General features: G+C 45.6%; 1 protein-coding gene across 4 annotated transcripts in view; it reads left to right on the forward strand.

The window, feature by feature from the left end:
- morf4l1 (mortality factor 4 like 1) overlaps positions 1 to 26,502 on the forward strand; it is a 215,451-nt gene that overhangs the window by 38,615 nt on the left and 150,334 nt on the right. Inside the window, exons 8-14 of one of the 4 annotated variants that reach the window (XR_015073770.1) lie at positions 44 to 132; positions 4,216 to 4,317; positions 10,716 to 10,807; positions 17,264 to 17,436; positions 18,130 to 18,214; positions 22,625 to 22,714; positions 24,407 to 24,502. Coding sequence is in view for 3 of the 4 variants with exons in the window: in XM_085968402.1 (XP_085824528.1) it covers positions 44 to 132; positions 4,216 to 4,317; positions 10,716 to 10,807; positions 17,264 to 17,436; positions 18,130 to 18,214; positions 22,625 to 22,709 (626 nt within the window). In the remaining variant the exon portion in view is untranslated. Of the gene's footprint in view, positions 1 to 43; positions 133 to 4,215; positions 4,318 to 10,715; positions 10,808 to 17,263; positions 17,437 to 18,129; positions 18,215 to 22,624; positions 24,584 to 26,502 lie in introns of those variants that run through there. The other 3 variants (XM_085968402.1, XM_085968403.1, XM_085968404.1) reach the window with 3 other exon arrangements.

Here is a 26,502-nt window from a genome sequence, read left to right on the forward strand (position 1 = left end):
TGCCTCGCTTGTAAATAACTTGTTTGACTTTTTTTTCTTTTAGCCCCCACAGCTGGTGATGGAAGTAGCACTAGTGAAACGCCACAACCACCCAGGAAGAAGAGGGCAAGAGTGGACCCCACAATGGAAAGTGTATGTAGTTTGCTAGAATGTGACACAGTGACTGAATGTGTGTTTAACATCCAGAGCAGCAGAGCCAATTTAAGCTGGCATTAACGGAAATCCTGAGTGGTATTCGACCCCAAAATCCTGGAATTACAACTGCCATGTTGTATAGATGTACTAGTGTCTTTCAGCACTGCCCAATGGCGACAGCCTGTCATGTGCTGTGTTTTGATACAGTAAATAACAAAAATCTATATATTTGAAGCCTGGAAACTTACACACATACTTTCAAAATGTTGCATTTTAATGGTGGTTATTCCATTAGTAAATTGGTCCCAGTTTGTGGCACCCTCGCCTCTGAGTCATAAGGTTGTGGGTTCAAGTCCCATTCCGAGACTTAAGCACAAAAATCTAGGCTGACACTCCAGTGCAGTGCTGAGGGAGTGCTGCACTGTCGGAGGTGCCGTCTTTCGGATGAGACGTTAAACCGAGGCCCCGCCTGCTCTCTCAGGTGGACGATAAAAGATCCCATGGCCACTATTTCGAAGAAGAGCAGGGGAGTTCTCCCTGGTGTCCTGGGGCCAATATTTATCCCTCAACCAACATCACTAAAAAAAAAAACAGGCGATCTGGTCATTATCACATTGCTGTTTGTGGGAGCTTGCTGTGTGCAAATTGGCTACCGCGTTTCCCACATTACAACAGTGACTACACTTCAAAAAAAAAAGGTACTTCGCTGGCTGTAATGTGCATTGGGTCATCCGATGGCTGTGAAGGGCGCTATAGAAATGCAAGTCTTCCTTTCAGAGCCAATGGTCTAGGGAGATGAAAAGTCGGCCATGGTTTCTGCTCCTGATCACTGTCCAAAGATCACTGCTAGCAAGTGCACTTGTTTGGGCATTAGATAGTGGCAGGACAAAGCCAGACTTTGATTTTTTTCCCCTCCCCTACTGTTGGGTAGCCCGCCAATGCTCACAGTCTAGGATGGCACATGATCACTTGGGAGCGGGGTGCTGGCATCCTTGGCAAAGCGCCCCAGGAAAAGTCACAACTTTCAGGAGTGGAGGGAAAAACATTGGGACAAAAATTACATTTCCTCATGGAAAAATCGAGGTCTGGCTTTGTCCTGCCACTATCTCTAATGCCCAAACAAGTGCACTTGCTAGCAGCGATCTTTGGACAGTGATCAGGAGCAGAAACCATGGCCGACTTTTCATCTCCCTAGACCATTGGCTCTGAAAGGAAGACTTGCATTTCTATAGCGCCTTTCACAGCCATCGGACGTCCCAATGCACTTTACAGCCAAAAATAGTATTTAACAATTCCAGGTGAGTTTTTTCTTATACTACACCAAAGGAACACTAACAGATCCTATTGAGTTGTGATTAATTCGCTACAGCTGCTAACAGCAGGTCCTTGCTTATTGGCTTTTGATTACCTGCTGGTTTAACTTTTCATTACTTAATCATGACATAATTATCCAGTTCTGCTACAGTTTACCAAAGATCTGTAGTGGAGTAGTGCGACTGGATCCATATTGTCCTGCTCTTAATGGTCGTGAGAAAAAACAGCTTAGTAAATAAGCACCGTATCTTGTTTATTGTCTAACTCGATGTACAAGCTGCATTATAGGGAAGTGGCTTGTTCACTGGATTTATGGTGAAGATCACGTGTTCCGAGCCCCTCTGAACTGTTTCAATATAAAATACCCAACATTAAAATTACTTTGTTTTGCTCCAGAACTGTACGATTGTTTTTAAGAGTTTTTGAAATGCAACCCAACCAGATGGATATCTCCTCCTCCCCCTTCCCCCCGCCCCCCCCCCCCCCCCCCCATTCTGCTGAATTTTTGCCTCTTTGACTAGTGTTGGGATGCAGCCTGGATCGATGAGATGGATGTGTCTCCTCTCTGGTTTTCAGAGGTACCCTATGTAAAACTAGTTTGGGCATCCTCAAGTTACATAATGCTGGATTCCCACTGGGTACCCGCTATGAAGTTTGGAACAGACTAATGTGCATCATGGCCCATTGACGCCTGTAACTGAATGGTACAGAGCCCTGCAGGTCACAGCTTTGATCTCTGGTTATTTACATAGTATTGCAGATACTATCCTAGGTCCTCAGTTACATAGAGTGTACAGCACAGAAACAGGCTATTCGGCCCACCAGGTCTACGCCGGTGTTTATGCTCCACACGAGCCTATCCCCATCAGCATTTCCCTCTATTCCTTTCTCCCTCATGTGTTTATCTAGCTTCCCCTTAAATGCATCTATGTTAATCGCCTCAACCACTCCCTGTGGTACCGAGTTCCACATTGTCACCACTCTCTGGGTAAAGAAGTTTCTCCTGAATTCCCGCTTAGATTTATTAGTGACTGTTTTAGATTTATGGCCCCTAGTTCTGGTCTCCTCCGCAAGTGGAAATGTCTCTCTATGCCTACCCTTCAAACCCTTTCCTAATCTTTAAGACCTCTACCAGGTCACCCCTCAGTCTCTGTTAATGAGTTGGTTTTGTTCTTGTTGCATTTAATGTTCACCTCCCACCAATTTTCACCTCTCCAGACGGTGCACACTCTTCCCATGGTCCGGTTTCACTGACTGGGGGAAGCCCTTTAGTACCTTACCACTGTGGGAATCCTTCTTGTGTGAGCCGAGGCACAGTGTGTCAAGCGGGCACTACAGTCGAGTCTGATTTTATCATCATTGCTGTTCACACATGCATCTTCCAAACAGAGGTCACTGCAGCCATTAGCAGAAGTCCGGGGCAATCTGTCCCCTCCCTGTCCAAGGAATGCGGAGGCTAATTGTACCTCAGCGGCTGCCCTGAGATCAGCTCAGTACAGACTGGGGGTAGAGCTGGGATCTTCAGATCTGAATGGTTTCATAGCACACTTGGTCCAGAACTTAACTATTAAACCAGTGGGAGAGCTGATCAATTTCTTTAAATCAGGAGTCCAAACTCTGCAGTTTTAACAAAAGACTATACACCCAAAACATGAACCTCTCTTTGCTCTCTGCAGACCCTGCTGTATATCTCCAGAACTTTGTTTATTTTTAATTTATTTGCTGGTCAGTTTGCATTTTGTGAGCTGGAGGTTTGGGAAGGGCAGGAAATCCGATTTAATGGAAAGGCTTATTGCACTGTCCTAAATCCGTTATTTTAACAATCAGGCACTCGCATGGAAACGCTATGAAAGGGGGTCTGTGTTAACAGCATTAGAGGAGTTGGTCTCTAGGTTAGAGGGGGTGGGGGGAAATCGGATCGAGTCCCTGCTCCTGGTTATTGTCCAATGCCTCGGCTGGAGATTCTTCTGTATGGATGCTGAATTTGATGCCCCGCCCCCTCTCTTCAGTGATCTAGGCTCACTCACAGGAGCAGGAGGGAGGCCATTCAGCCCCTTGAACCTGTTCCACCATTCAATTAGATCGTGGCTGATCTGTATCTCAACTCCATTTACCTGCCTTGGTTCCGTATCCCTTAATACCCATACCTACCAAAAAATCTTACCTATCTCAGTTTTGAAATTTTTAATTGACCGCCCCCCTCCCCAGCCTCAACAGCTTTTTGGTTGGGGGGGGAAAGAGTTCCAGATTTCCACTACCCTTTGTGTGAAGAAGTGCTTCCTGACATCACCCCTGAACGGCCTGGCTCTAATTTTAAGGTTATGCCCCCTTGTTCTGGTCTCCCTAAGAGCAGTCTTCTCTATCTACCCTATCAAATCCTTTAATAATTTTAAACACCTCAATTAGTTCACCCCTTAATCTTCTATATTCAAGGGAATACAAGCCTAGTCAATGCAACCAGTCCTCGTAATTTAACCTTTTAGTTCTGGTATCATTCTGGTGAATCTGCACTGCTCCCCCTCCAGGGCCAGTATATCCTTCCCGAGGTGCGGGGCCCAGAACTGAACAGTGTCCAGATGGGGTCTGACCAGAGGTGGAAAACCTGTTTTGGGATCTCCTGTAATAATTGTAATATTGAGTAAGGGATCCAACTTTCGGTGTTGTATGACTGCAGATGTGTATTTTGAAACTGCAGAGTGCGACACGCTCAACGGGAATGCACATCTGAGGAGAAACCGTAACTTGGTGATTTCTTGGCTTCTGCAGGAGGAGACATTTATGAACAGAGTAGAAGTAAAGGTTAAAATTCCAGAGGAGTTGAAACCGTGGCTTGTGGACGATTGGGACCTGATCACACGTCAAAAACAGGTGAGCACGCCATCCGATCACTTCAAACCGTGGAGGTGCAGCAGGACTCGCTACCACGTGGAGTGGTTGAGGAGAATAGCATAGGTGCATTTAAGGGGAAGCAAGATAAACACATGAGGGAGGGAGGAATGGAAGGATACATTGATAGGGTGAGATGAAGGAGGCTCGTGTGGAGCATAAACACCGGCACAGACCTGTGGGGTCGAATGGCTTGCTTCTGGGCAGTAAATACTTTGTGACTCTTAAGCTTTTTACTTTCTCGTTGTTGCTGGTTTAGTTCAGAATGTGAGGGAAGGCGGGAGGTCTGTTCGCCAGCTCTTTACATTTGCATTGCTAAAATGGGCTACTTGTCGCGGTGGCAGATCTGTGACCCCCCTTGCGTTTCCATCAGCCCGCAGTTCTGCCATCAGGTATCCAGCGCGCAGGCACTGCTCTCCCGTGATCCGAACTGCATAAGCACCAATGTAAAAACGTTTTTGTCACTAAGACCTCCGTCTGGTGAAACACAATCCTCTCATATCGGGCCTGGGGCTTGTGGCCCTTCTTTAATGGGAGTTTTGAGCCATTTAATTAAGCAGCCTGATGTAAAAAGACGACTGAGCACTTGGTTTGAGTATAAAACAAGTCTTTAATCAACTGTTTCACAACCATGAGATTCTAGTTACATCACTAGTTCCTGGTTACAGAAACATCCTGAGCAAGCTGGGCCCACACCCGAGTATTTATACTCCTTGGACGGCGCCACCAGCTGGCCGCCCAGTGTTACTTCATGAGTCATTTCTTCATGAATGGTAAGATTCATGACACAGCCCGCTGGAAAAACCAAAAGATTTGTAGAGCCACTAGCAAAGGTTAAGAGGAGATTTGATCGAGGTGTGCAAAATCATGAATGGTTTGGTACAATAAATAAGGAGAAACTGTTTCCAGGGGCAGAAGGGACACAGAGCGAAGGTAAAAGATTCAGAGGCACAAGAAACAATTTTTTTTACGCAGCGAGTTGTTGTGATCTGGAATGCGCTGCCTGAAAGGGCGGTGGGAGCAGATTCAATAGAAACTTTCAAAAGGGAATTGGATAAACACTGGAAGGGGAAAAAGCTGCAGGGCTTATGGGGAAAGAGCAGGGGGAGTGGGATTACCTAAAGAGCCGGCACAGGCACGATGGGCCGAATGGCCTCCTTCTGTGCTGTATCATTCTGTGTTGCTAGTTAGGGTGGGCGATTGCCACCTAAATCTTAGATAACTTTTTTTAAAAACTTTGCGCTTTGCTTTATTCAGAAACCAGTCATTTCAGGGCTCCACGCAGGAATCTGCATCCCTTGCAGTCAGCGGGCACTCCGATCCCCTTGTGTGCCTGCAGTGTGTTGTGACAGAATGATAATGGGTTCTATTTGTTGAGGGCCCATTGAACATTTGCAGTGTTTCCCATGTTACTTGGTTTATCTTTCTCGAACCCGTCACATTTTGTACGCTCTGCAGCGCGTAATTTACCCATCTCTTTTGAGCTATGGAAATTGTTTAGTCAGGGAGTGTGTGCAGTAGATATACATGACTTGGCACCAGCTGGAATAAAAAACTAAAGACTTTATACAGTGCCTTACTATGAATCACAAATGTCTCAAAAGCACTTCACGATTCACATGCACTGAATTGTTCTGAGGTGCTGTGAATATTATGCAGGCAAACACAGCAGCCCACTTAAGAATTGCAAGATCCCATAATCAGCAGCGAGATGAATGACCAATTAAATCCTTGTTTTTGTGGTATTGGCTGCGGGAGTAATGTCGGACAGGACACCTGGAGAACTTGCTACCAGTTGGATGTTGAATAGACAGAGGTGGCCTTGGTTTAATGCTTCAATATTTGAAGTACCTTGCTTCTCTTTCCTTCTAAATACAGGCACAGGTACACACCACAGTGTTTGTAGAATCATAGAATGGTTACAGCACGGAAGGAGGCCATTCAGCCCGTCGAGCCCATGCTGGCCTTTTTTCCTTCAGGTACTCATCCAATTCCCTTTTTTGAAAGCCACGATTGAGTTTAGCTAGAAAAATGTTTCTGGTGTTAAGGTAACTCGGACGTTGTAAAACAAAAGAATATATTTTGAGGTACCCAATGCCAGCAAACAAGATTTTTAAAAAGTCATTCATGGGATGTGGGCTTTGCTGGCAAGACCGGCATTTATTGCCCTCGAAGGTGGTGGTGAGTCGCCTTCTTGAACCACTGCAGTCCGTGTGGTGAAGGTGCTCCCACAGTGCTGTTAGGGAGGGAGTTCCAGGATTTTGACCCAGTGACAATGAAGGAATGGCCGATATATTTCCAAGTCAGGATGGTGTGTGATGAGGAAGGGAACTTAGAGGTGGTGGTGTTCCCATACGTCTGCTGCCCTTGTCCTTCTAGGTGGTGGAGGTCGATTGCCCAGATTGGGCCTGGTTGTGTAATAGATGCTCATTAACTTGAGGTTGTAATAAGAATCTCCGCCTAGTACTGTAACCCACAGTTTTATCTGTCTTTTCACTGAAGAGACCTCTGCCTGTGTGTGATGAGATCCTCAGAAGTCCTAGTTTCGGGAAGGTATGTGTCCTCTGATGTTGCGGTTCAGAGACTTTGGAAGTTTGCAGATTGAAACTTTGACAATAAATAAATCTCTGCTGGTCGAGGTAACTTGCTCCCATACACTTGCAACTTTTATTTTGCTGTAGTTTAGTAAATCCTTGTCATGAACCTGAGGGGCGAGGGGAAGTCTGCAATCGGTGTGGAGCTATCATATTAAAGGAATTGAGCATAGCAGTGGCCTCCAGTGACGTCCCCATTGATCTGTATCATTGCAGCACAGCCATTCCACTGATGAGTTGATTAAGTGCAGAACTCCAGAGAGAAGCTCAGGAAAGGGGAGGTTAAAGTTGCTCCAAAAGAAAAGCCACTTGCTGTTTTCAAATATTTTCTTGACTTTTGTACTGATGAGGTGTTGTCATACTTTCCCTTATCTCTCCTTTAGCACCATAAAAATATGCACTAAAGTAAAGATCTTTTTTTTAAAAAAACATCCATTTAAAGATAGAAGGGGGAAATATCTGTTCTCCGGGTGCAGGCACCCAATTTGTTAGAGCTGCTTCTGTTGAGTTATTTCTGTAAATACCCAATTGCTTTGTGTCTGAATCTTCCCACTTTTATACAGTGGGTTGGAGTCGGCACCAGCAAATGTATGAGCACTTGGCTTCTGCCCTTGAGCTTTGTGTGCCCACAGCTGGTCAGAAGCTGGTTGGGTGTCAGCCATGGCTCAGTGGGTAGCACTCTCGCTTCTGAGTCAAAAGGCAATGGGTTCAAGCCCCACTCCAGTGACTTCAAAATCTAGGCTGAGGGAGCGCTGCACTGTCGGAGGTGCCGTCTTTCGGATGAGACGTTAAGCCGAGGCCCCGTCTGCCACCCCTCAGGTGGACGTAAAGGATCCCACGGCACTATTTCGAGGAGTTCTCTCTGGTGTCCTGGGTCAATATTTATCCCTCCGCCAACGCCAGTTTAAAAAAAAAAACCAGATTATCTGGTTATTATCACATTGCTGTTTGTGGGAGCTTGCTGTGCGCAAATTGGCTGCTGTGTTTCATACATTATAACAGTGACTCCACTTGAAAAGTAATCCTTTGAGATGCCCCGAGGTCGTGAAAACCACTATATAAATGCAAGTTCTTTCTTAGAAATCGTGAATGTGACTTTAAGCCAACTGCCGTTCAATCTGGCAGTGTTAGAGATGGGAAGGTCCACATGGACCTGCAGTGTCACCAGTGCGTTGCTAGCCAGTATAGACTGATGGGTGCCATTGTAAGCAGTCCTGTAAAGCAAATTTTTTTAAAAAACTTAGCGAGAAGAGAAAATAGAACAACTTGTAGAAGTATCCTTCAGGACTCTTGAAATTAATTATCTTCCCGCTCTTTATAATGTGTGCGATCAATTGCTCATACTCTTATCATTTAATGATTCATTTTTCTGTTTTCCCCTTCTGGACCTGTAGTTAGAGTTGAATTGCTTAAAACAATTTTAACGAGAATGGATTATTTTTCTTTTAAGTAATTTATTTTGAGATGCTCGCATATTAAAGTCTTGAGTTTCCTGCAACGTGCAGGTGCTGGCAGTGCATGAATGCATGGGCTGTGAATGCACATACAAATTTCTGAAGCAGTACTAAAAAAGTTAACACTTAAACTGCTTCTAAGGTGGAGGAATTGGTGGTGATGTGGGTTCGATGCTGGCCTTTCATCTCGAGACCTGGGTTCAGATTCTCCTCAGACTAACGGGATGGAGGTTTCCTCCGCTGATTGTAAGCCTTTAGTGAAAAGAATTTTCACAGCCTTGATCTAAATTCCGAAAAAGCAGGAGCCCACGGCACAAGACTATTCCTCATTTGGCAGTAAAGAGCACTAAATTAGCAATCTTGCTCGAGCCACAGAATTAATGGTGTGGTAAATTGAAAATTGTCGCAGCGGTGTCATCGAAAACACACTTCTGAGGTTGTGGCAGATTTGGGGCCAGAGTAGAGGAAGCCACCTAACTATGCTGTAACGATAGCAAAATACTGCGGATGCTGGAAATCCGAAATAACAACAGGAATCGCTGGAAAAACCCAGCAGGCCAGGGCAGCATCTGTGGAGAGAGAAACAGTTAACGTTTCAGATCGATGACTTTTCGTCAGAACTGTAACTTTTATATCAAAGTACAATGTGAACCGGTTACGCTGTCAGTCCCTTGGATCTAACAGAAGCTCTGCACACATCTTTCCTTCTACTTGCTTTTTTCAATCCTGCAAGGCAAGGTGAAGTTCATAATGATTTTGTTTTCCAATGATGTGCTTTAGTTCCCTTGAGATCACGCTCTTGGGCATTGTATAGATTAAGCTTCTTGAATATAATGAACGCTGTTAATAATGCGGGACCACAACAGATTTCCCTGGAGAAGAGTAATGTTGCAGGGGGAAAATTTGAAGGGAAATGTGTCTCCATCTGTTAACATGTAATATTTAAAATGTCTCCCGGACCCAATTGAATCTAGAAAGTGATTTGATGCAATGGTCAACGACTTGACAGAATAGTTCCTGAAGAGTTCGAAGTTGCCTGAAGGTCACTAACGTGTTGGATCTGTCTTATTTTGCATGGCATTCAGTATGGTTTTTTTTTAAACTGAACTAGTTCCTTAAAGTCTTTGGTTTATAATTGTACACAGGGATAGTTTAAAATTTATTTTGATTCCTAAAAACTGTAAGTAGAGACAACTGGATAACAAACTTCACTTTCGGGGTGGAATGAACTGCAATTTGTAAGAATGTGGTAAAGGTTTTTTTTTTAAATCATGAGGTTGCTAGTGCAGGACCAGTGGCAGCAGCGGAGTGAGCTCACAGTCAAATGTTTTTCTTGCAAAGAGATTGATTATGAAGCTGATCTATCCAAAAACTGTTGAGTAAAACCTCCGTACTGCTAAAGTGCTTTACAATGCGGGAGAAAGGAATAGAAGGATATACTGCTAGGGTTAGATGAAGAGGGGTGGGAGGAGGCTGGTGTGGAGCATAAACACCGGCACGGACCTGTTGGGCTGAATGGCCTGTTTCTGTGCTGTAAATACTTTGTATTACAATGTTTAAAAAAAAAAAAATTATTTGTTTTTGGCTGTGGACATGACCTGCTTCTATCTGGGCAAAGGTCAGTGGACTGAATAACTTGCAGACCAGTTTCACTCACAAGGTGGTGGAAACGTGTGACGTGTTAGTCGCTGGTCCTTGGCATTTCCTGCAGCGTTGCACCAAATCACTGCTAATGTAATTGAAGCATTGGTTACGAGGCCCTTACTGAAACCTGTCCTATTAGAAACATAGAAACATACATAGAAGATAGGAGCAGGAGTAGGCCATTCGGCCCCTCGAGCCTGCTCCGCCATTCAATGAGATCATGGCTGATCATCCAAATTCAGTACCCTGTCCCTGCTTTCTCCCTATATCCCTTGATCCCTTTAGCCTTAAGAAATATATCCAACTCCTTCTTGAATATATTTAATGAATTGGCCTCAACTGCCTTCTGTGGTAGAGAATTCCACAGGTTCACCACTCTCTGGGTGAAGAAATTCCTCATCTCTGTCCTATTCACAAGTGACAAAGCTGCATGTTACATTTTGGTAATTGTGTTACTGCATTCCTTTTTGCATACAGCGTTCCAGTAATTATTGCCATGGATTGGATGAATAATATAGAATCGATCTACGAGTCACAACAGATATTTGATCATCAGGGATTTTAAACCTTTCGGACAATATAATTGAAAATTCTTGGCAGAATTGATAGTTTGCATTGTAAACTTGTATTGATCAAGATTCACATACTTTGGCTATATAACCTAACAAGTAATCTTTCCTCTCTCAAGCTGTTCCACTTGCCTGCTAAAAAGAATGTAGACACAGTCCTGGAAGAGTATGCCAACTACAAAAAGTCACGTGGGAACACAGACAATAACAAGTGAGTGAATTTCTTTAACAGTGTGGTATAACCTGCTTTCGGAATAATGCAGTAAACCTACACCTGGAATTTCCGTTGGGATCTCCCGCCGTGACTTAAGATGGGACCCCTGGACTAATGTAACTAGTAAAATAGATAAGGGAGAACCAGTGGATGTGGTGTATTTGGACTTTCAGAAGGCTTTCGATAAGGTCCCACATAAGAGATTAGCGTGTAAGGCACATGGGATTGGGGGCAAGTTATTGACTTGGATAGAGAACTGGTTGGCAGATAGAAAGCAAAGAGTTGGAATAAACGGGTCTTTTTCCGAGTGGCAGGCAGTGACTAGTGGGGTACCGCAGGGATCGGTCCTTGGACCCCAGCTATTCACAATATATATTAATGATCTAGACAAGGGAACTAGATGTAATACCTCCAAATTTACAGACGACACAAAGCTGGGTGGGCGTGTGTGCTGTGAGGAGGATGCCGAGAAACTACAGGATGATTTGGACAGGTTGGGTGATTGAGCAGAAGCATGGCAGATGCAATATAATGTGGATAAATGTGAGGTTATCCACTTTGGTGTCAAAAACAGGAAGGCAGATTATTATCTGAATGGCAATAGATTGGGAGAAGGGGAAGTGCAATAAGACCTGGGTGCCCTTGTGCACCAGTCGCTGAAGGTAAGCATGCAGGTACAGCAGGCGGTTAAGAAGGTAAATGGTATGTTGGCCTTCATAGCGAGAGGATTCGAGTACAGGAACAAGGATGTCTTGCTGCAGTTGTACAGGGCCTTGGTGAGACCACACCTTGAGTATTGTGTGCAGTTTTGGTCGCCTTATCTGAGGAAGGATGTTCTTGCCATGGAGGGAGTTCAGCGAAGATTCACCAGGCTGATACCTGGGATGGCAGGAATGACGTATGAGGAGAGATTGGGACGATTGGGCTTGTACTCGCTGGAGTTTAGAAGAATGAGGGGATCTCATTGAAACCTATAAAATTCTGTCAGGTCTGGACAGACTAGATGCAGGAAGGATGTTCCCGATGGTCGGGGAATCCAGAACCAGGGGTCACAGTCTAAGGATAAGGGGTAAGCCATTTAGGACAGAGATGAGGAGGAATTTCTTCACCCAGAGAGTGGTGAACCTGTGGAATTCTCTACCACACAAGGCAGTAGAGGCCAATTCATTAAATATATTCAAGAAGGAGTTGGATATATTTCTTAAGGCTAAAGGGATCAAGGCATATGGGGAGAAAGCAGGGACAGGGTACTGAATTTGGATGATCAGCCATGATCTCATTAAATGGCGAAGCAGGTTCGAGGGGCCGAATGGCCTACTCCTGCTCCTATCTTCTATGTTTCTATGTTAACAGATAAAAACAGCTGCTTACTCCCTTTCCTGCGGTGGGGGGGGATTCCCTTTCTCGTTCCTGCGGTGGGGGGGAAATGGCTCATGGCAGCTGGAGCTGCTTTGAAATAAACGTGCAGTACCTGACCTGGTGAGCTTGACGCTGGGTGTCCAATCTGTGAGATTGTTCCAGACTCCGTCACCTCGATGAATGGTTTTACTAAAACAAAAATTAAAAATCAGCTTTAATAAAAAATATACGGGAGTGATTACACTGTACACTTCATATGGGGTTATGGTAGTGGATCCTGTTGATGGTGTGATGAACTCCTGACTTGGAATAGTTGACTGCTACAAAATAGTCCTGCATGTGAGACTTCAAAGCATGTCTGAGTGGCGGTGGAGGCAGAGAGAAGGGAGCAGGGCAATGGAAGGAGGCTGAAAGGATGAGCGCACCGCTTCAATAAAAGCAATCTTCAGACACTCCTGAAGGAAATGCAGCAAATGAGAAAGGGGGAGAAAGACTGTTGGGTGGCCCTGAGAGAAAACTAAGAGGATCGGTAACCAGGGGACACAGATTTTAAGGTAATTGCTGTAATGAAATCTGTTTGTCTTGCCTGTATTCGTTTTGCACTCATGTATATTACCCTCCCCCACACGGTGTATAGTTTCACTTCCTCTTCCCTGACTAACCTGGAAGGTTCCAGGTCTTGGCTCTTGGCTCCGCCCCTGACTTCTCTTACTTAAAGATCCCAAGATCTGTATGACTCATTCCTGTGAGCCAGTCGGTGTATTGAGATGTTAGCTCTGATCTTAGTGATTTAAAAGCCAACTTGTTAAAGCCTATAACTTCTAGTTTTGTGGTTATTGAAGGCACATCAATTTTAATCACTAAAGAATACTAGGATGGATCGACTCCTAAAACCAGAGCGTCTGGACTTTGATCCACATTCTGCTGAAGCATCAAATCAATTTGGACACTGGCTCAAATGCTTCGAACTCTTCGCGAGGGCCTCATCCGCTAGCGAGGTAGATAAACTGAGTCTACTGACTACTCGCGTTAGTCATCGGATTTATTCGTTCATCCGGGACGCCACCTCTTACACGGAGGCCATCACTATCCTGAAGGCCCAATACCAGAGGCCAGTAAACGAAGTGTACGCCAGACATCTGCTGGCTACACACAGGCAGCGACCAGAGGAATCAATGGACGATTTCTTACAGGGCCTAAAGGACCTGGTCCGGGACTGTAACTGCAAGGCAGTGACGGCCAACGCGTACTCTGACGAATTGGTCCGCGATTCCTTCATCACGGGCCTCAAATCGCATTATATCTGGCAGAGACTGCTGGAGGAGGAGGTCCTGGACTTTAAAAAGGCAGTGGCCACTGCGCGATCGCTGGACGTGGCCCAGAAAAACTCTGACTCTTATTCATGCGGCCCTCACCGCCTCGTGCGCACCGAGGGGGCCGCCATCTTGGAATCAGCCATCTTCCCCATCCAGGTCTCAGACCAGCTCTACGCCGCTGGAGTCCCCACACACAAGTTCACCCAGGAGTCCTACTACAGCGGCAATGTCTCGAGGCCCGAAATGCTACTTCTGCGGCCAGGCCAAGCACCCCAGACAACGATGCCCAGCGAAGGACGCTACATGCTTCAAATGTAAGAAAAAGGGGCATTTTAGCAAAGTCTGCAGGGGGAATCCGATTTCCAACTCCGTCACCGCCTCGTGCGGGCCGCCATCTTGGGATCCGCCATCTTTTCCCGACTCAACGGCCGCCCAGGGCCCAACAGTGGCTTCGATCACGGTGGATCAATCCAGGCCACACCCGTTGACAAAATCCATGATGGACATACAGGTAAATGGGAATTTAACGAAATGTTTAATTGACTGTGGGAGTACCGAGAGTTTTATCCACCCTAGCCTGGTACGGCGGCACTCATTAACGGTAACCCCTACAAGGAGCAGAATTGCTATGGCCGCTAAGCCCCACACTTCGGACATTTTGGGCTACTGTGTGGTAACACTGACTGTAAAAGGCACGGACTACAAGGATTTTAAACTCCTCGTGATGCCAGAACTCTGTGTTAATGTAATCTTGGGCCTGGACTTCCAGTGCCACCACGAAAGTGTCACGTTAGCATGTGGCGGGTCCCAGCCGCCACTCACAGTCTGTGGCCTATCAACCTTAAAAATCAGCCCGCCCTCTTTATTCGCTAATCTCGCTCCGAACTGTAGGCCCATAGCAACCAAAAGTAGACGGTACAGTCTGGAAGACAGACACTTTATCAAGGCGGAAGTGGACAGACTCCTGCGGGAAGGCATTATTGAATGCAGTACCAGTCCGTGGCGTGCCCAAGTAGTCATAGTTAAAAATAGCGAAAAGAAACGGATGGTAATTGACTACAGCCAGACTGTTAATATTTATACCCAGCTGGACGCCTACCCTTTACCCCGCATATCAGAAATGGTCAACCAGATTGCGCAATACCGAGTCTTCTCGACTATCGACCTCAAATCCGCGTATCACCAGCTCCCCATTAGAACGGAGGACCGCCCATACACCGCCTTTGAGGCGAACGGACGCCTCTACCATTTTTTCAGAGTGCCCTTCGGGGTAACAAATGGGGTCTCGGTCTTCCAACGTGAGATGGACCGCATGGTTGACGAGAATAAACTACAAGCTACCTACCCCTACCTGGACAATGTCACTATCTGCGGGCACAACCAGCAAGACCACGATCTAAATCTTGCGAGATTTTTAAAAACTGCCCTAAAGCTGAATCTAACCTACAACGAAGACAAATGTGTCTTCAACACAACCCGTCTCTGTATCCTCGGCTGTGTGGTGGAAGATGGGGTAATTGGACCGGACCCTGACCGATTACGCCCCCTAAAGGAACTGCCCCTGCCACACAATCCCAAAGCTTTAAAAAGGTGCCTGGGATTTTTTTCGTATTATGCCCAATGGGTGCCCAATTACTCTGATAAGGCCCGACCCCTCATTAAATCGACGTCCTTCCCACTATCAGCTGAAGCTTGGGAGGTTTTCACCAGTATCAAACAGGACATTGAAAGGGCTGCACTGTGTGCAGTGGACGAAAGCATTCCCTTTCAAGTCGAAAGCGATGCGTCAGACTTTGCCTTAGCTGCGACCCTCAATCCGGCTGGGAGACCTGTGGCCTTCTCCCGAACCCTTCAGGGACCTGAAATCAGGCACTCTTCTGTCGAAGGAGGCACAGGCTATAGTGGAGGCAGTGCGGCACTGGAGACACTACCTAGCTGGCAAACGTTTCACCCTGCTCACCGACCAGCGGTCGGTGGCTTTCATGTTTAATAACAAAGGGGGAAAATCAAGAATGACAAAATACTCAGGTGGAGGATCGAACTATCCACGTTCGACTATGATATTATGTACAGGCCGGGAGCCCTTAATGAACCCCCAGACGCCCTATCGTGGGGAATGTGTGCCAGCATTCATACGGACAAATTACAGGGTCTCCACAACGACCTCTGTCACCCTGGGGTCACCCGACTATACCATTTTATAAAGTCCCGCAATCTGCCCCACTCCATCGAGGAGGTCAGGGCAATGACCAGAGCCTGCCGCATCTGTGCGGAATGCAAGCCTCGTTTCTGCAGGTCTGACCGTGCACACCTTATCAAAGCCACACGGCCATTCGAGCGCCTAAGTCTGGACTTCAAGGGACCCCTTCCCTCTGCCGACCGTAACGTATACTTCCTCAATATCATCGATGAATATTCCCGCTTCCCCTTCGCCATTCCCTGCCCAGACATGACCAGTGCCACGGTCATCAAGTGTCTCTCTAATCTATTCTGCATGTTTGGCATGCCGAACTACATACACAGCGCTAGGGGGACATCATTTATGAGTGGCGAACTGCGCCAGTTCTTGCTCTCAAAGGGGATAGCCACTAGCAGAACCACTAGCTACAACCCCCGGGGTAATGGGCAAGTGGAAAGGGAGAATGCTACTGTTTGGAAGGCTGTCACGTTAGCCTTAAAGTCAAAAGGCCTTCCGACCTCCCGCTGGCAGGAAGTCCTCCCAGACGTGCTCCACTCCATAAGGTCTCTGTTATGTACAGCCACTAACGCTACCCCTCAGGAAAAGATGTTCGTTTTCCCCCGGAAATCCACCTCGGGCATATCTCTACCCGCGTGGCTGACTTCTCCGGGGACAGTACTATTGCGGAAGCACGTGAGAGGCCATAAAACGGACCCCCTTGTGGAAAAGGTACAGCTCCTCCATGCAAACCCTCAGTACGCCTATATCGAATACTCTTGACGGGCGAGAGGACACAGTTTCCATAAAAGACCTCGCTCCCTCGGGGAGCGGAGAGAACGATGAGAGACTACCTGAGGAAGACCTGCACCAAAAAGAGACAGGACGCCCAGAGGTATCAATACCCAACTTTAACCTGGAGGACACTGCAGATAACCTGGAAGACACTGCGGAGGCCCGGACAGCGGAGGAACCAGAATCCACTCCCCTAGAGGCACCCCAACCGGCTTTGCGCCGATCACTGAGAACCGCAAAACCTCCTGACGGACTCACTTATACCAACTTTTAAGAAACATCACCCCGATGGACTAAATCTAAAGAAGGGGTGAATGTAATGAAATCTGTTTGTCTTGCCTGTATTCGTTTTGCACTCATGTATATTACCCTCCCCCACACGGTGTATAGTTTCACTTCCTCTTTCCTGACTAACCTGGAAGGTTCCAGGTCTTGGCTCTTGGCTCCGCCCCTGACTTCTCTTACTTAAAGATCCCAAGATCTGTATGACTCATTCCTGTGAGCCAGTCGGTGTGTTGAGATGTTAGCTCTGATCTTAGTGATTAAAAGCCAACTTGTTAAAGTCTATAACTTCTAGTTTTGTGGTTATTGAAGGCACATCAATTGCCAAAAAATCCAGAGGTGAGATGGGGAGAAATCATTTTGCTCATGCCATCAAAGAGCGTTAAAGGCTGGCATACGATCACTGGATTGTTTTGCTGCCTGCCTTTATGTGCTCGTACTCGTGTCTTGATTTTTCCCAATATAAGCTGATTTTAGTGTAATAGGGTCTCTGCTGGTTGCTCAGTGCCATTTTTTCATCCTTAGGGAATATGCTGTTAATGAAGTAGTTGCAGGAATAAAGGAATATTTCAATGTGATGTTGGGGACACAACTGTTGTACAAATTTGAGAGGCCACAATATGCAGAGATCTTGGCCGAACGTCCAGATGTACCCATGTCACAGATTTATGGAGCGCCACATCTCCTTCGATTGTTTGGTAAGTTCAGTTGATTTTCTGAATTGGGTTTTAGTGCTTCGTGCAAAGTTCTTTCCGGTTTTCTTCGCTCCCTTCCCCTCCTGATGGTGGTGCTTGTGTGATGGGTATGGTCGCAGCCCTCTGCCAACACATCCCAACCTGTCACTCCTCACTTGAGAGCAGGCAGTGAGTATTCGGCTACTAAGCATAATTAATGACATGAATCAGTCATTCATGAAAGAAAGACTTATGAAATAATACTGAGCGGCCTATGGGTGGCGCTGTCCAGGGAGAGTATAAATACTCGGGCATGGGCCCAGCTTGCGCAGGACATTCTTAACAGGAACTAGTGAAGGACACAACTAGACCTCCATGTTGTAAAACAGTTGATTATAGCTTTGTTTAACGCTTAGACCAAGTGCCTAGTAGTTTTCTTGCGTCAGTTTAGTCTAATCCTTATCCAACAAAAGAATTTGCAAGAAAGAACTTGCATTTATACGGTGCTTTTCACGACGTTCCAAAGCGTTTTACCAGCCAATTAAATACTATCTGAAGAGAAGGATGTGTTGATGGGGTGAGATGAAGGAGGGTGGGAGGAGGCTCATGAGGAGCATAAACACCGGCATGGACCAGTTGGGCCGAATGGCCTGTTTCTGTGCTGTAAATATTTGTAACACCACTGCGTTGGTCTAATGTCCAGCTTCTCTCTGGCAGTGCGAATAGGAGCAATGTTGGCGTATACACCTCTAGATGAGAAAAGTCTGGCCTTGCTGCTGAATTACTTGCACGATTTCTTAAAGTAAGTAGAATTGTTAAATCCTCAAAGCCGTAACCCAGAATATGCTTAATGGCCTCCTTCTGTACCGTAAGCTTCTATGATCAGAATAAAGCACTACAGGGTTAGGAAGTCGGTGTGGAGTATCATAGAAAACATTTATATAAAAAAAAATTGTGTACTAGTGGAAATCATGTAAACTTTGAGAAATCAAAGCAGCAAATGCTGGAAACACTCAGCAGGTCAGGCAGCATCTGTGGAGAGAGAAATAAAGTTAACGCTTCAGATCCATGCCCTTTCATCAGAACTGCAAGATGTTTGAGATTTAACTGTTTTTAAGCAAGTACAGAGGCAGAGTAAAGCAGGGGGGAAGGAAGGAAAGAACACGAGGGCAGACCTGTGATACGGTGGTAGGCAGGAGTGATTAAAGGACAAAAAGGGATGATGGTGCAAGGCAAAGGGGGATGGTAATGGGACAAGTGAAGAAACAAAAGATGGACCTGGAGGAGCTGTAAATGTTTACAGCTGAGGGGAAGGGAAGCATGGAAATCTGGCAAAGTGGGGAAGGCTCCCATGCCAGGGAATGTGGTGCAGATAGGGAGGGGGATCATTTTTAAAGATTTGTTCCTGGGATGTGGGCGTCGATGGCAAGGCTGGCATTTATTGCCCATCCCTAGTTGAGATGGTGGTGGTGAGCCGCCGCCTTGAACCGCTGCAGTCCGTGTGGTGAAGGTGCTCCCACAGTGCTGTTAGGGAGGGCGTTTCCAGGATTTTGACCCAGCGACAATGAAGGATCGGCGATATACTTCCAAGTCAGGTGGTGTGTGACTTGGAGGTGGTGGTGTTCCCATGTGCCTGCTGCCCTTGTCCTTCTAGGTGGATGAGGTCACGGGTTTGGGAGGTGCTGCCGAACAAGCCTTGGCGAGTTGCTGCAGTGCATCTTGTAGATGGTACACACTGCAGCCACGGTACACCGGTGGTGGAGGGAGTGAATGTTTAAGGTGCTGGATGGGGTGCCAATCAAGCGGGCTGCTTTGTCCTGGATGGTGTCGAGCTTCTTGAGTGTTGGAGCTGCACTCATCCAGGCAAGTTCGCAAACTTCAAGCCTTTGTTAATGAAACTAATCCGGTTTCCTCCTTGAAATACTCGATGTGGTGAGATAGTGGATAGAAAAGGTCAAGTGTTTATGGGTTGAATCAGAATTTCCCAGGAACCAGTGAGGAAAGTCATCAGATTTTATTTTAATGTTAACAAACATATTTAAAGTGTAGCATGCAACAATTTAAATCTGGATGACTAATTTATAATGAGCATTGGGGGGTAGGAGAGCTTGCAGTTGATGGATTAACACCCAGTTGAAAATGTTATGCAAGATCAGTATAGTACTCTGTTGCATTTTCTTTTCCTATTATTTAACTTCCTTACAGTCCAGAGTTCAAAAGCCCCCTTCAGCCAGATCCCCCGAGGCTCATGCTATTTAATGACATTTCAACAGAATAGGAGGGAATTATCAATCGTCATGGTTCTTAAAAAGACCGATCGGTCTTTTGTCCCCAGTGTTTTTAAGGTACATTTATACTGGAGCTGTTGCGCCTTCTGTTTCATCGGAATAGGAGGAGACCATTCAGCCCCTCGAGCCTGTTCCGCCATTCACTTCGATCATGGCTGACCTGTATTTTAACTCCATTTACCCACCGTAAGCCTTACTACCCTTGCCTAACGAAAATCTTATCTCCGTTTTGAAATTCTCGATTGACCCCCCCAGCCTCGACAGCTTTTTGGGGGAAGGGAGTTCCAGATTTCCACTCCCCTTTGCATGTTACACAGACATTACAGCTACAGAGTAAATGCAGCCTGAATCTGGAGTTAGTTTAGGCCTTAAACATATGATTTATACTGTGCAAGATAGTATTGCTGTGTAGCTGAAACCGCTTTATGCAGATTCTAAATTTAGTGTGTACATGCATCCTAGAATTACGCGTTCTAAGTCCTTTGAGTATTCATAATGAACAGCAACGAGAGAAATGAGTCCACCACAGTTAATTGGAGATTGTACATTGTTGTAATGAGCCTTTGTACCGTTGTCTTGGGACCAGGAATTGTAGTCTTTATGAATGGATTGGTTTGCCCAGGCCAAACACTCAGTACTTGGCTGTGATAATGGTTGGCTAATCTTATCTGAGCCCTTCATTTGCATTACAACCTTCTAACCTTTCCCTAGATTATTAATCCTTGTAACAGTAAAACAGCGACAAAGTGTATCGCTGACGTTATCTCCATTGTAGAATCATAGAATGATATAGCACAGAAGGAGGCCATTCGGCCCATCGTGCCTGTGCCGGCTCTTTGAAAGAGCTCTCCAATTGGTCCCATAGCCCTGTAAATTTTTCCCCTTCAAGTATTTATCCAATTTCCTTTTGAAAGTTAATTGAATCTACTTCCACCACCTTTTCAGGCAATGCGTTCCAGATCTTAACAACTCACCACACTTTTTTCCCTCATGTTGTTTCTGGTTCTTTTTCCAATTACCTTAAATCTGTGACCTCTGGTTACCGACCCGTCTCCCGCTATAATTGAAAATATTTGAAAAAAATTTAAAGATGAGGATTCGGGGCAGAAAACTACACATATAATTAAACTACCAACCTAGCTTGGATAGATGTTGGTGGTGGAAATGAGAATGTTCAGTAGAGTGATGGCTGGTGCTTCATGTAATGGGCAGTGCTTTGTGGGCACTGTGATGGGCTTTATTCTGCATCTAACACATGCAGTCTAGCCTGTGTGCTGCCAATTTGGCTTGAGACAGTTCAGTAACAATTCGAGTGATTGAGCTGTGGACTGAAGCTGTTAGAAACTGGTTTGAGAATTCCCTAAAGTGCCCCCCACACTCCCTCAGCTGGAGAAGAGGGTCTACTTTCTCATCAGTCTGCCTTGGATTGTAGCAGAGACCCTAGAGGTTAAGGGCAGTGTTTTATCCTATTAGCCCACCCAATTCCACACATGGGTGGGAAAGTAAGCTGTGAGGAGGACATAAATAAGCTGCAAAGGAATATAGACCGCTTAAGTGATTGGGCAAGAAGGTGGCAGATGGAGTATAATGTGGGGAAGTGTGAAATTATCCACTTTGGTAGGAAGATTGGAAAAGCGGAATATTTTTTAAAAAGTGAGAGACTAGTAAATGTTGGTAGTCAGAGGGATTTGGGGGTCCTTGTACACAAATCACAAAAGTTAACATGCAGGTACAGCAAGCAATTAGAAAGGCAAATGGGGGTTGGAGTATAAGAGCAAGGAAGTCTTGCTGCTCCCAAACCTGTGACCTCTTCCACCTAGAAGGACAAGGGCAGCAGACACATGGGAACACCACCACCTCCAAGTTCCCCTCCAGGTCTCACACCATCCTGACTTACAGGTATATCGCCGATCCTTCATTGTCGCTGGGTCAAAATCCTGGAACTCCCTCCCTAACAGCACTGTGGGAGCACCTTCACCACACGGACTGCAGCGGTTCAAGAAGGCGGCTCACCACCACCTTCTCAAGGGCAACTAGGGATGGGCAATAAATGCTGGCCTTGCCGGCGATGCCCACATCCCATGAATGAATTTAAAAAAAATAGGACTTTGGTGAAACCACACCAGGAGTGCGGTGCACAGTTTTGGTCTCCTTAACTAAGGAAGGATGTACTTGCCTTCGAGGGGGTGCAACAAAGGTTCACTGGATTGATTCCTGGGATGAGAGGGCTGTCCTATGTGGCGAGATTAAGTAGAATGGGCCTATATTCTCTGGCGTTTAGGAGAATGAGGGGAGATCTTATTGAAACATTTAAATTCTTAGAGGGCTTGACAGGGTAGATGCTGAGAGACCGTTTCCCCTGGCTGGAGAGTCTAGAACTAGGGGGCATAGTCTCAGGATAAGGGGTCGGCCATTTAGGACTGATGAGAAATTTCTTCACTCAGAGGGTGGTGAATCTTTGGAATTCTCTACCCCAGAGGGCTGTGGAGGCTCAGTCGTTGAGTATATTAAAGATTCCGATCGATAGATTTTTGGACACGGAGGGATATGGGGATCGGGCAGGAAAGTGGAGTTGATGTAGAAGTTCAGTCATGATCTTATTGAACAGTGGAGCAGACTCGAGGGACCGTATGGCCGACTCCTGCTCTTATTTCTTAAGTTCTTATAAACTTCACTTAAGTCCTTTTGCAGTCTGTGTGTCTTGGAACCTTTTCTTGCTCTCTCTAATGATTCTGTCCTTGGCATTGAGGCTGAGTTTGCTTTGATATTTGAATTTCCAAAGACGTGATCATTGAATGCGGAGAGGGCAAATTAGGGTGTCACTAACCACCTTGGTAACTATTATAGTGTTCTATTGCTGTGTTTCCAGGTTTTTTTTAACTCCATAATTTCTCCCCCCCCCCCCCCCCCCCCCTCCCTTTCAGATACTTGGTGAAGAATGCTTCGAGTCTCTTTAGTCCAAGTGATTACGAAGTGGCACCACCGGAATATCATCGGAAAGCCGTGTGACTTTGGTAACTGTGAAACGCCTTTATCCTTCGGTTATTGTCATTTTACTTTTTGATTTATTTTCCCGCATACGCAACTTTTTTTTGTACAGGTTATCTTCTGAACCACTCAACAACAACGCACTCCGTGCCCATGGTACCTGTAACGATGAAGTTCCAAGTGTCATTTGTAAGCCGTTTTAGTGGACTTTGGCATTGACGGTTATTCATTCCACTGGTGAATTTCTGTGGGGGAAATGTCAACATAGATTAAACCAAATACGTTTGCCTTCTTTGTTCTTGAATCTTCCAATTTTTATTTTTTTAAAACAAACTTTTAATGAATATAACTTTCCGATCATGATTCTCTTGTAGTCCTCCAGTTTCTGCTTATCGATGTTTTGGATGCCATGACCTTGGTTTTGGCTGGTGAACGCGATTTCCTTGATAACCAAAAACATCTTTGTGACATTTTTCAGCTCTTGATTATATAAGAAGCTGGGTTTTAATGTACTTTGTGCTGCATGTGTGGATTTTTATCCTGTTTGTGGAAAAATGCACTTAACAGTTTGGATTTTTATTTGGTTAAAAACTCACAACTGAGTGCTTGATGCTGAGAGAGTGGAAAAGCTGTTCCATTCTCCAGCACGGACTTCCTTCATTCCTGAGGAGGAAGAACATTACTGTAAAAGTGAACCTTGGAGAAAAAGGCGATTGAATTCTTTTGGCAAGAAAGAAGAGAGATTGGAGTTCAAACGTTCAGTGTTACTTTCTCTCCTCCCTTTTCTTCCTCCTCTCCTGAAGGTGCTGACTCACACTGGGGAGGTAACGTTCCACAGGTTTGAGCAGCGCTCCAGCATCGTTCTCCGATGGCCATTTTTCATGTGTGAACTATATCACGCACGCACACGACAAGCTTTGAAGTCATTGAACAGTGATCAAGTGCGAGCCCTGGCTGACTGAGTGTTCTGCTGTGGCTGAGCGGGTTGAAACCAGTTAGCCCAGACTGGGAATCTACCTGGTCTGTGTGGGTCAGTCAGTACTACACTTGGGTAGTCTGCGTAACCCACTAGCTCATCGGGGAAAAGGTCATCGATTGTATCCTCAAACTTTGTACAAAACTCTTTTTTTTGTGTTGAAACTTTTGCTGGTTAATCTGAGCTTACTTTGCTGAAAGCTGCTCACCAGGCCACAGCGATGCAGACTGCTGCTGGGCCTCCACACCAACCTGCACAGAGGGACTGCAGTGAATCACAAAAAGAAGTGTTGAAAGCCTGTGCATGGCGGTGAGGGGGGTGGGGGGGTGGGTGGGATGGGACAGGACGAGACTGCCCAACAGTTGTACTATTCAAGGACCAGCGCCACTCCTGCGCAAATCGTGTGTAGAAAAACCCTCGAGGTCAACGGTGACCAGAGTGAGATCCCCAGGAAGGAAGACAGACGGTACAACTGGAAAGCTAATCCCGTCAGCCCTGGTTCAGTTTGGCATTGTTGCAGGGAACGGGGTTGTCGGCTTGCTACACGTTCCAGTAAAGCGATTCTTTTTTGGGGGTCAGTCTTGCAAAAGGTGCAGAGCTATGTAAAAAAATTTTTAAACTTCTGTTTTTGTAGATTGTCTTATCTGCATTTGTATTTGATAATGTTGTACAATATTCAAAATTGTGTTCATTTTTTTTTACAATCTGCTGTGTTACAAATGATCCCATGGACATCTCCAAGTCTGTTTTTGTGCATTGAAGGCAATGATGGGCAATGCTGAGAACTGTAAATGGGAGGTCCAGTTCAATGCTCAACTTCAACATGTATCAGGACTTGGTGAGAATCGTCCGCTGTATGTGTAAAAAAAATCGCATCCTTTTGTTTATATATTCCAGTAAAATCTTTTTATCAGAACGATGTTTTGTTTCATGACTGCTCTTTGTGGCTAATTAAGGAGAAACCTTCTAAAGTTGTTCTTCAGTCTTCATAACATAAGAATTAGGAGCAGGAGTCGGCCATTTGGCCCCTTGAGCTGTAAGATCATGGCTGACCTTCGACCTCAACTCCACTTTCCTGCCCGATCCCCATATCCCTTGATGCCCCTAGAGTCCAAAAATCTATCGATCTCGGCCTTGAATATACTCAACGACTGAGCATCCACAGCCCTCTGGGGCAGAGAATTCCAAAGATTCACCACCCTCTGAGTGAAGAAATTCCTCCTCATCTCAGTCCTAAATGGCCGACCCCTTATCCTGAGACTGTGACCCCTGGTTCTAGACTCTCCAGCCAGATGAAACAGCCTCTCCGTATCTACCCTGACAAGCCCTCTTAAAATTTTTTTTATACATTTCAAGTTTTCAATTATATAATCGTCTTTTATGAATGTAAATCTTTACTGAGCTTCATAGTGATTAGGTACAAGGGCAGCTGTAACAACCTCCTTTGAGTTTTACATAAGAACATAAGAAGTAGGAGCAGGAGTAGGCCATACAGCCCCTCGGGCCTGCTCCGCCATTCAATAGGATCATGGCTGATCCAAACTTCGACTCACGTCCACTTCCCTGCCCTCTCCCCGTAACCCCTTATTCCCTTATCAGCTAGGAAACTGTCTATCTCCGTTTTAAATTTATTTAATGTCGCAGCTTCCACAGCTCTCTGAGGTAGCAAATTCCATAGATTTACTACCCTCTGAGTGAAGAAGTTTCTCCTCATCTCAGTTTTGAAAGGGCAGCCCCTTATTCTAAGATTATACCCCCTAGTTCTAGTCTCACCCATCAGTGGAAACATCTTCACCGCATCCACCCGATCAAGCCCCCTCACAATCTTCTATGTTTCGATAAGATCGCCTCTCATTCTTCTGAATTCCAATGAGTATAGGCCCAACCTACTCAACCTTTCCTCATAAGTCAACCCCGTCATCTCCGGAATCAACCGAGTGAACCTTCTCTGAACTGCCTGGGCCCAAATGTACATGGTGTATTGTAGTGATGCGTACTCGAAGGCTAATGTGCTGCATATGGATTGTAAAATGCAATCACTTAATCGTCGAAACTTGATGCTTGTTCGAGGGTGAATAAACAGAACAGTCATCCTGTACGCAAAAGGGCACCTATAAATGCTCATCTAGAGAGTCTGGAACAAATACACACCTGTACAAGCCACCTAACCTGTAATTTGCGATCGTGAGGTTTCAGAGATGGAAGCTTTTAGTTTAAATGTCAATTTAATATCTGTAGTAGAGTATTTACCATAGTGAGGACAGACTAAGTAAATGAAAATGCCCTTTGATTCTTGTGGTTGAATCTGATGTAAATGCAATATACCAAAATTCCCTGGACTCTGGAGAGGTCCCAGCGGATTGGAAAACCGCAAATGTAACGCCACTATTTAAGAAAGGAGGGAGACAGAAAGCAGGAAACTATAGACCAGTTAGCCTAACATCTGACATTGGGAAAATGCTGGAGTCCTTCATTAAGGAAGCAAGCAGGGCATTTGGAAAATCATAATGCAGTCAAGCAGAGTCAGCATGGTTTTATGAAAGGGAAATCATGTTTAACAAATTTGCTGGAGTTCTTTGAGGGTGTAACGAGCAGGGTGGACAATGGTGAACCAGTAGATGTGGTGTATTTGGATTTCCAGAAGGCATTCGATAAGGTGCCACATAAAAGGTTACTGCATAAGATAAGAGCTCACGGAATTGGGGGTAATATATTAGAATGGATAGAGAATTGGCTAACTAACAGAAAGCAGAGAGTCGGGATAAATGAGTCATTTTCCGGTTGGCAAACGGTAACTAGAGGGGTGCCACAGAGATCGGTGCCGGGGCCTCAACTATT

This window comes from Somniosus microcephalus, chromosome 27 (assembly GCF_052327205.1).
Source record: "Somniosus microcephalus isolate GS21.2 chromosome 27, FLI_Smic_1.0, whole genome shotgun sequence".
NCBI lineage: Eukaryota > Metazoa > Chordata > Chondrichthyes > Squaliformes > Somniosidae > Somniosus > Somniosus microcephalus.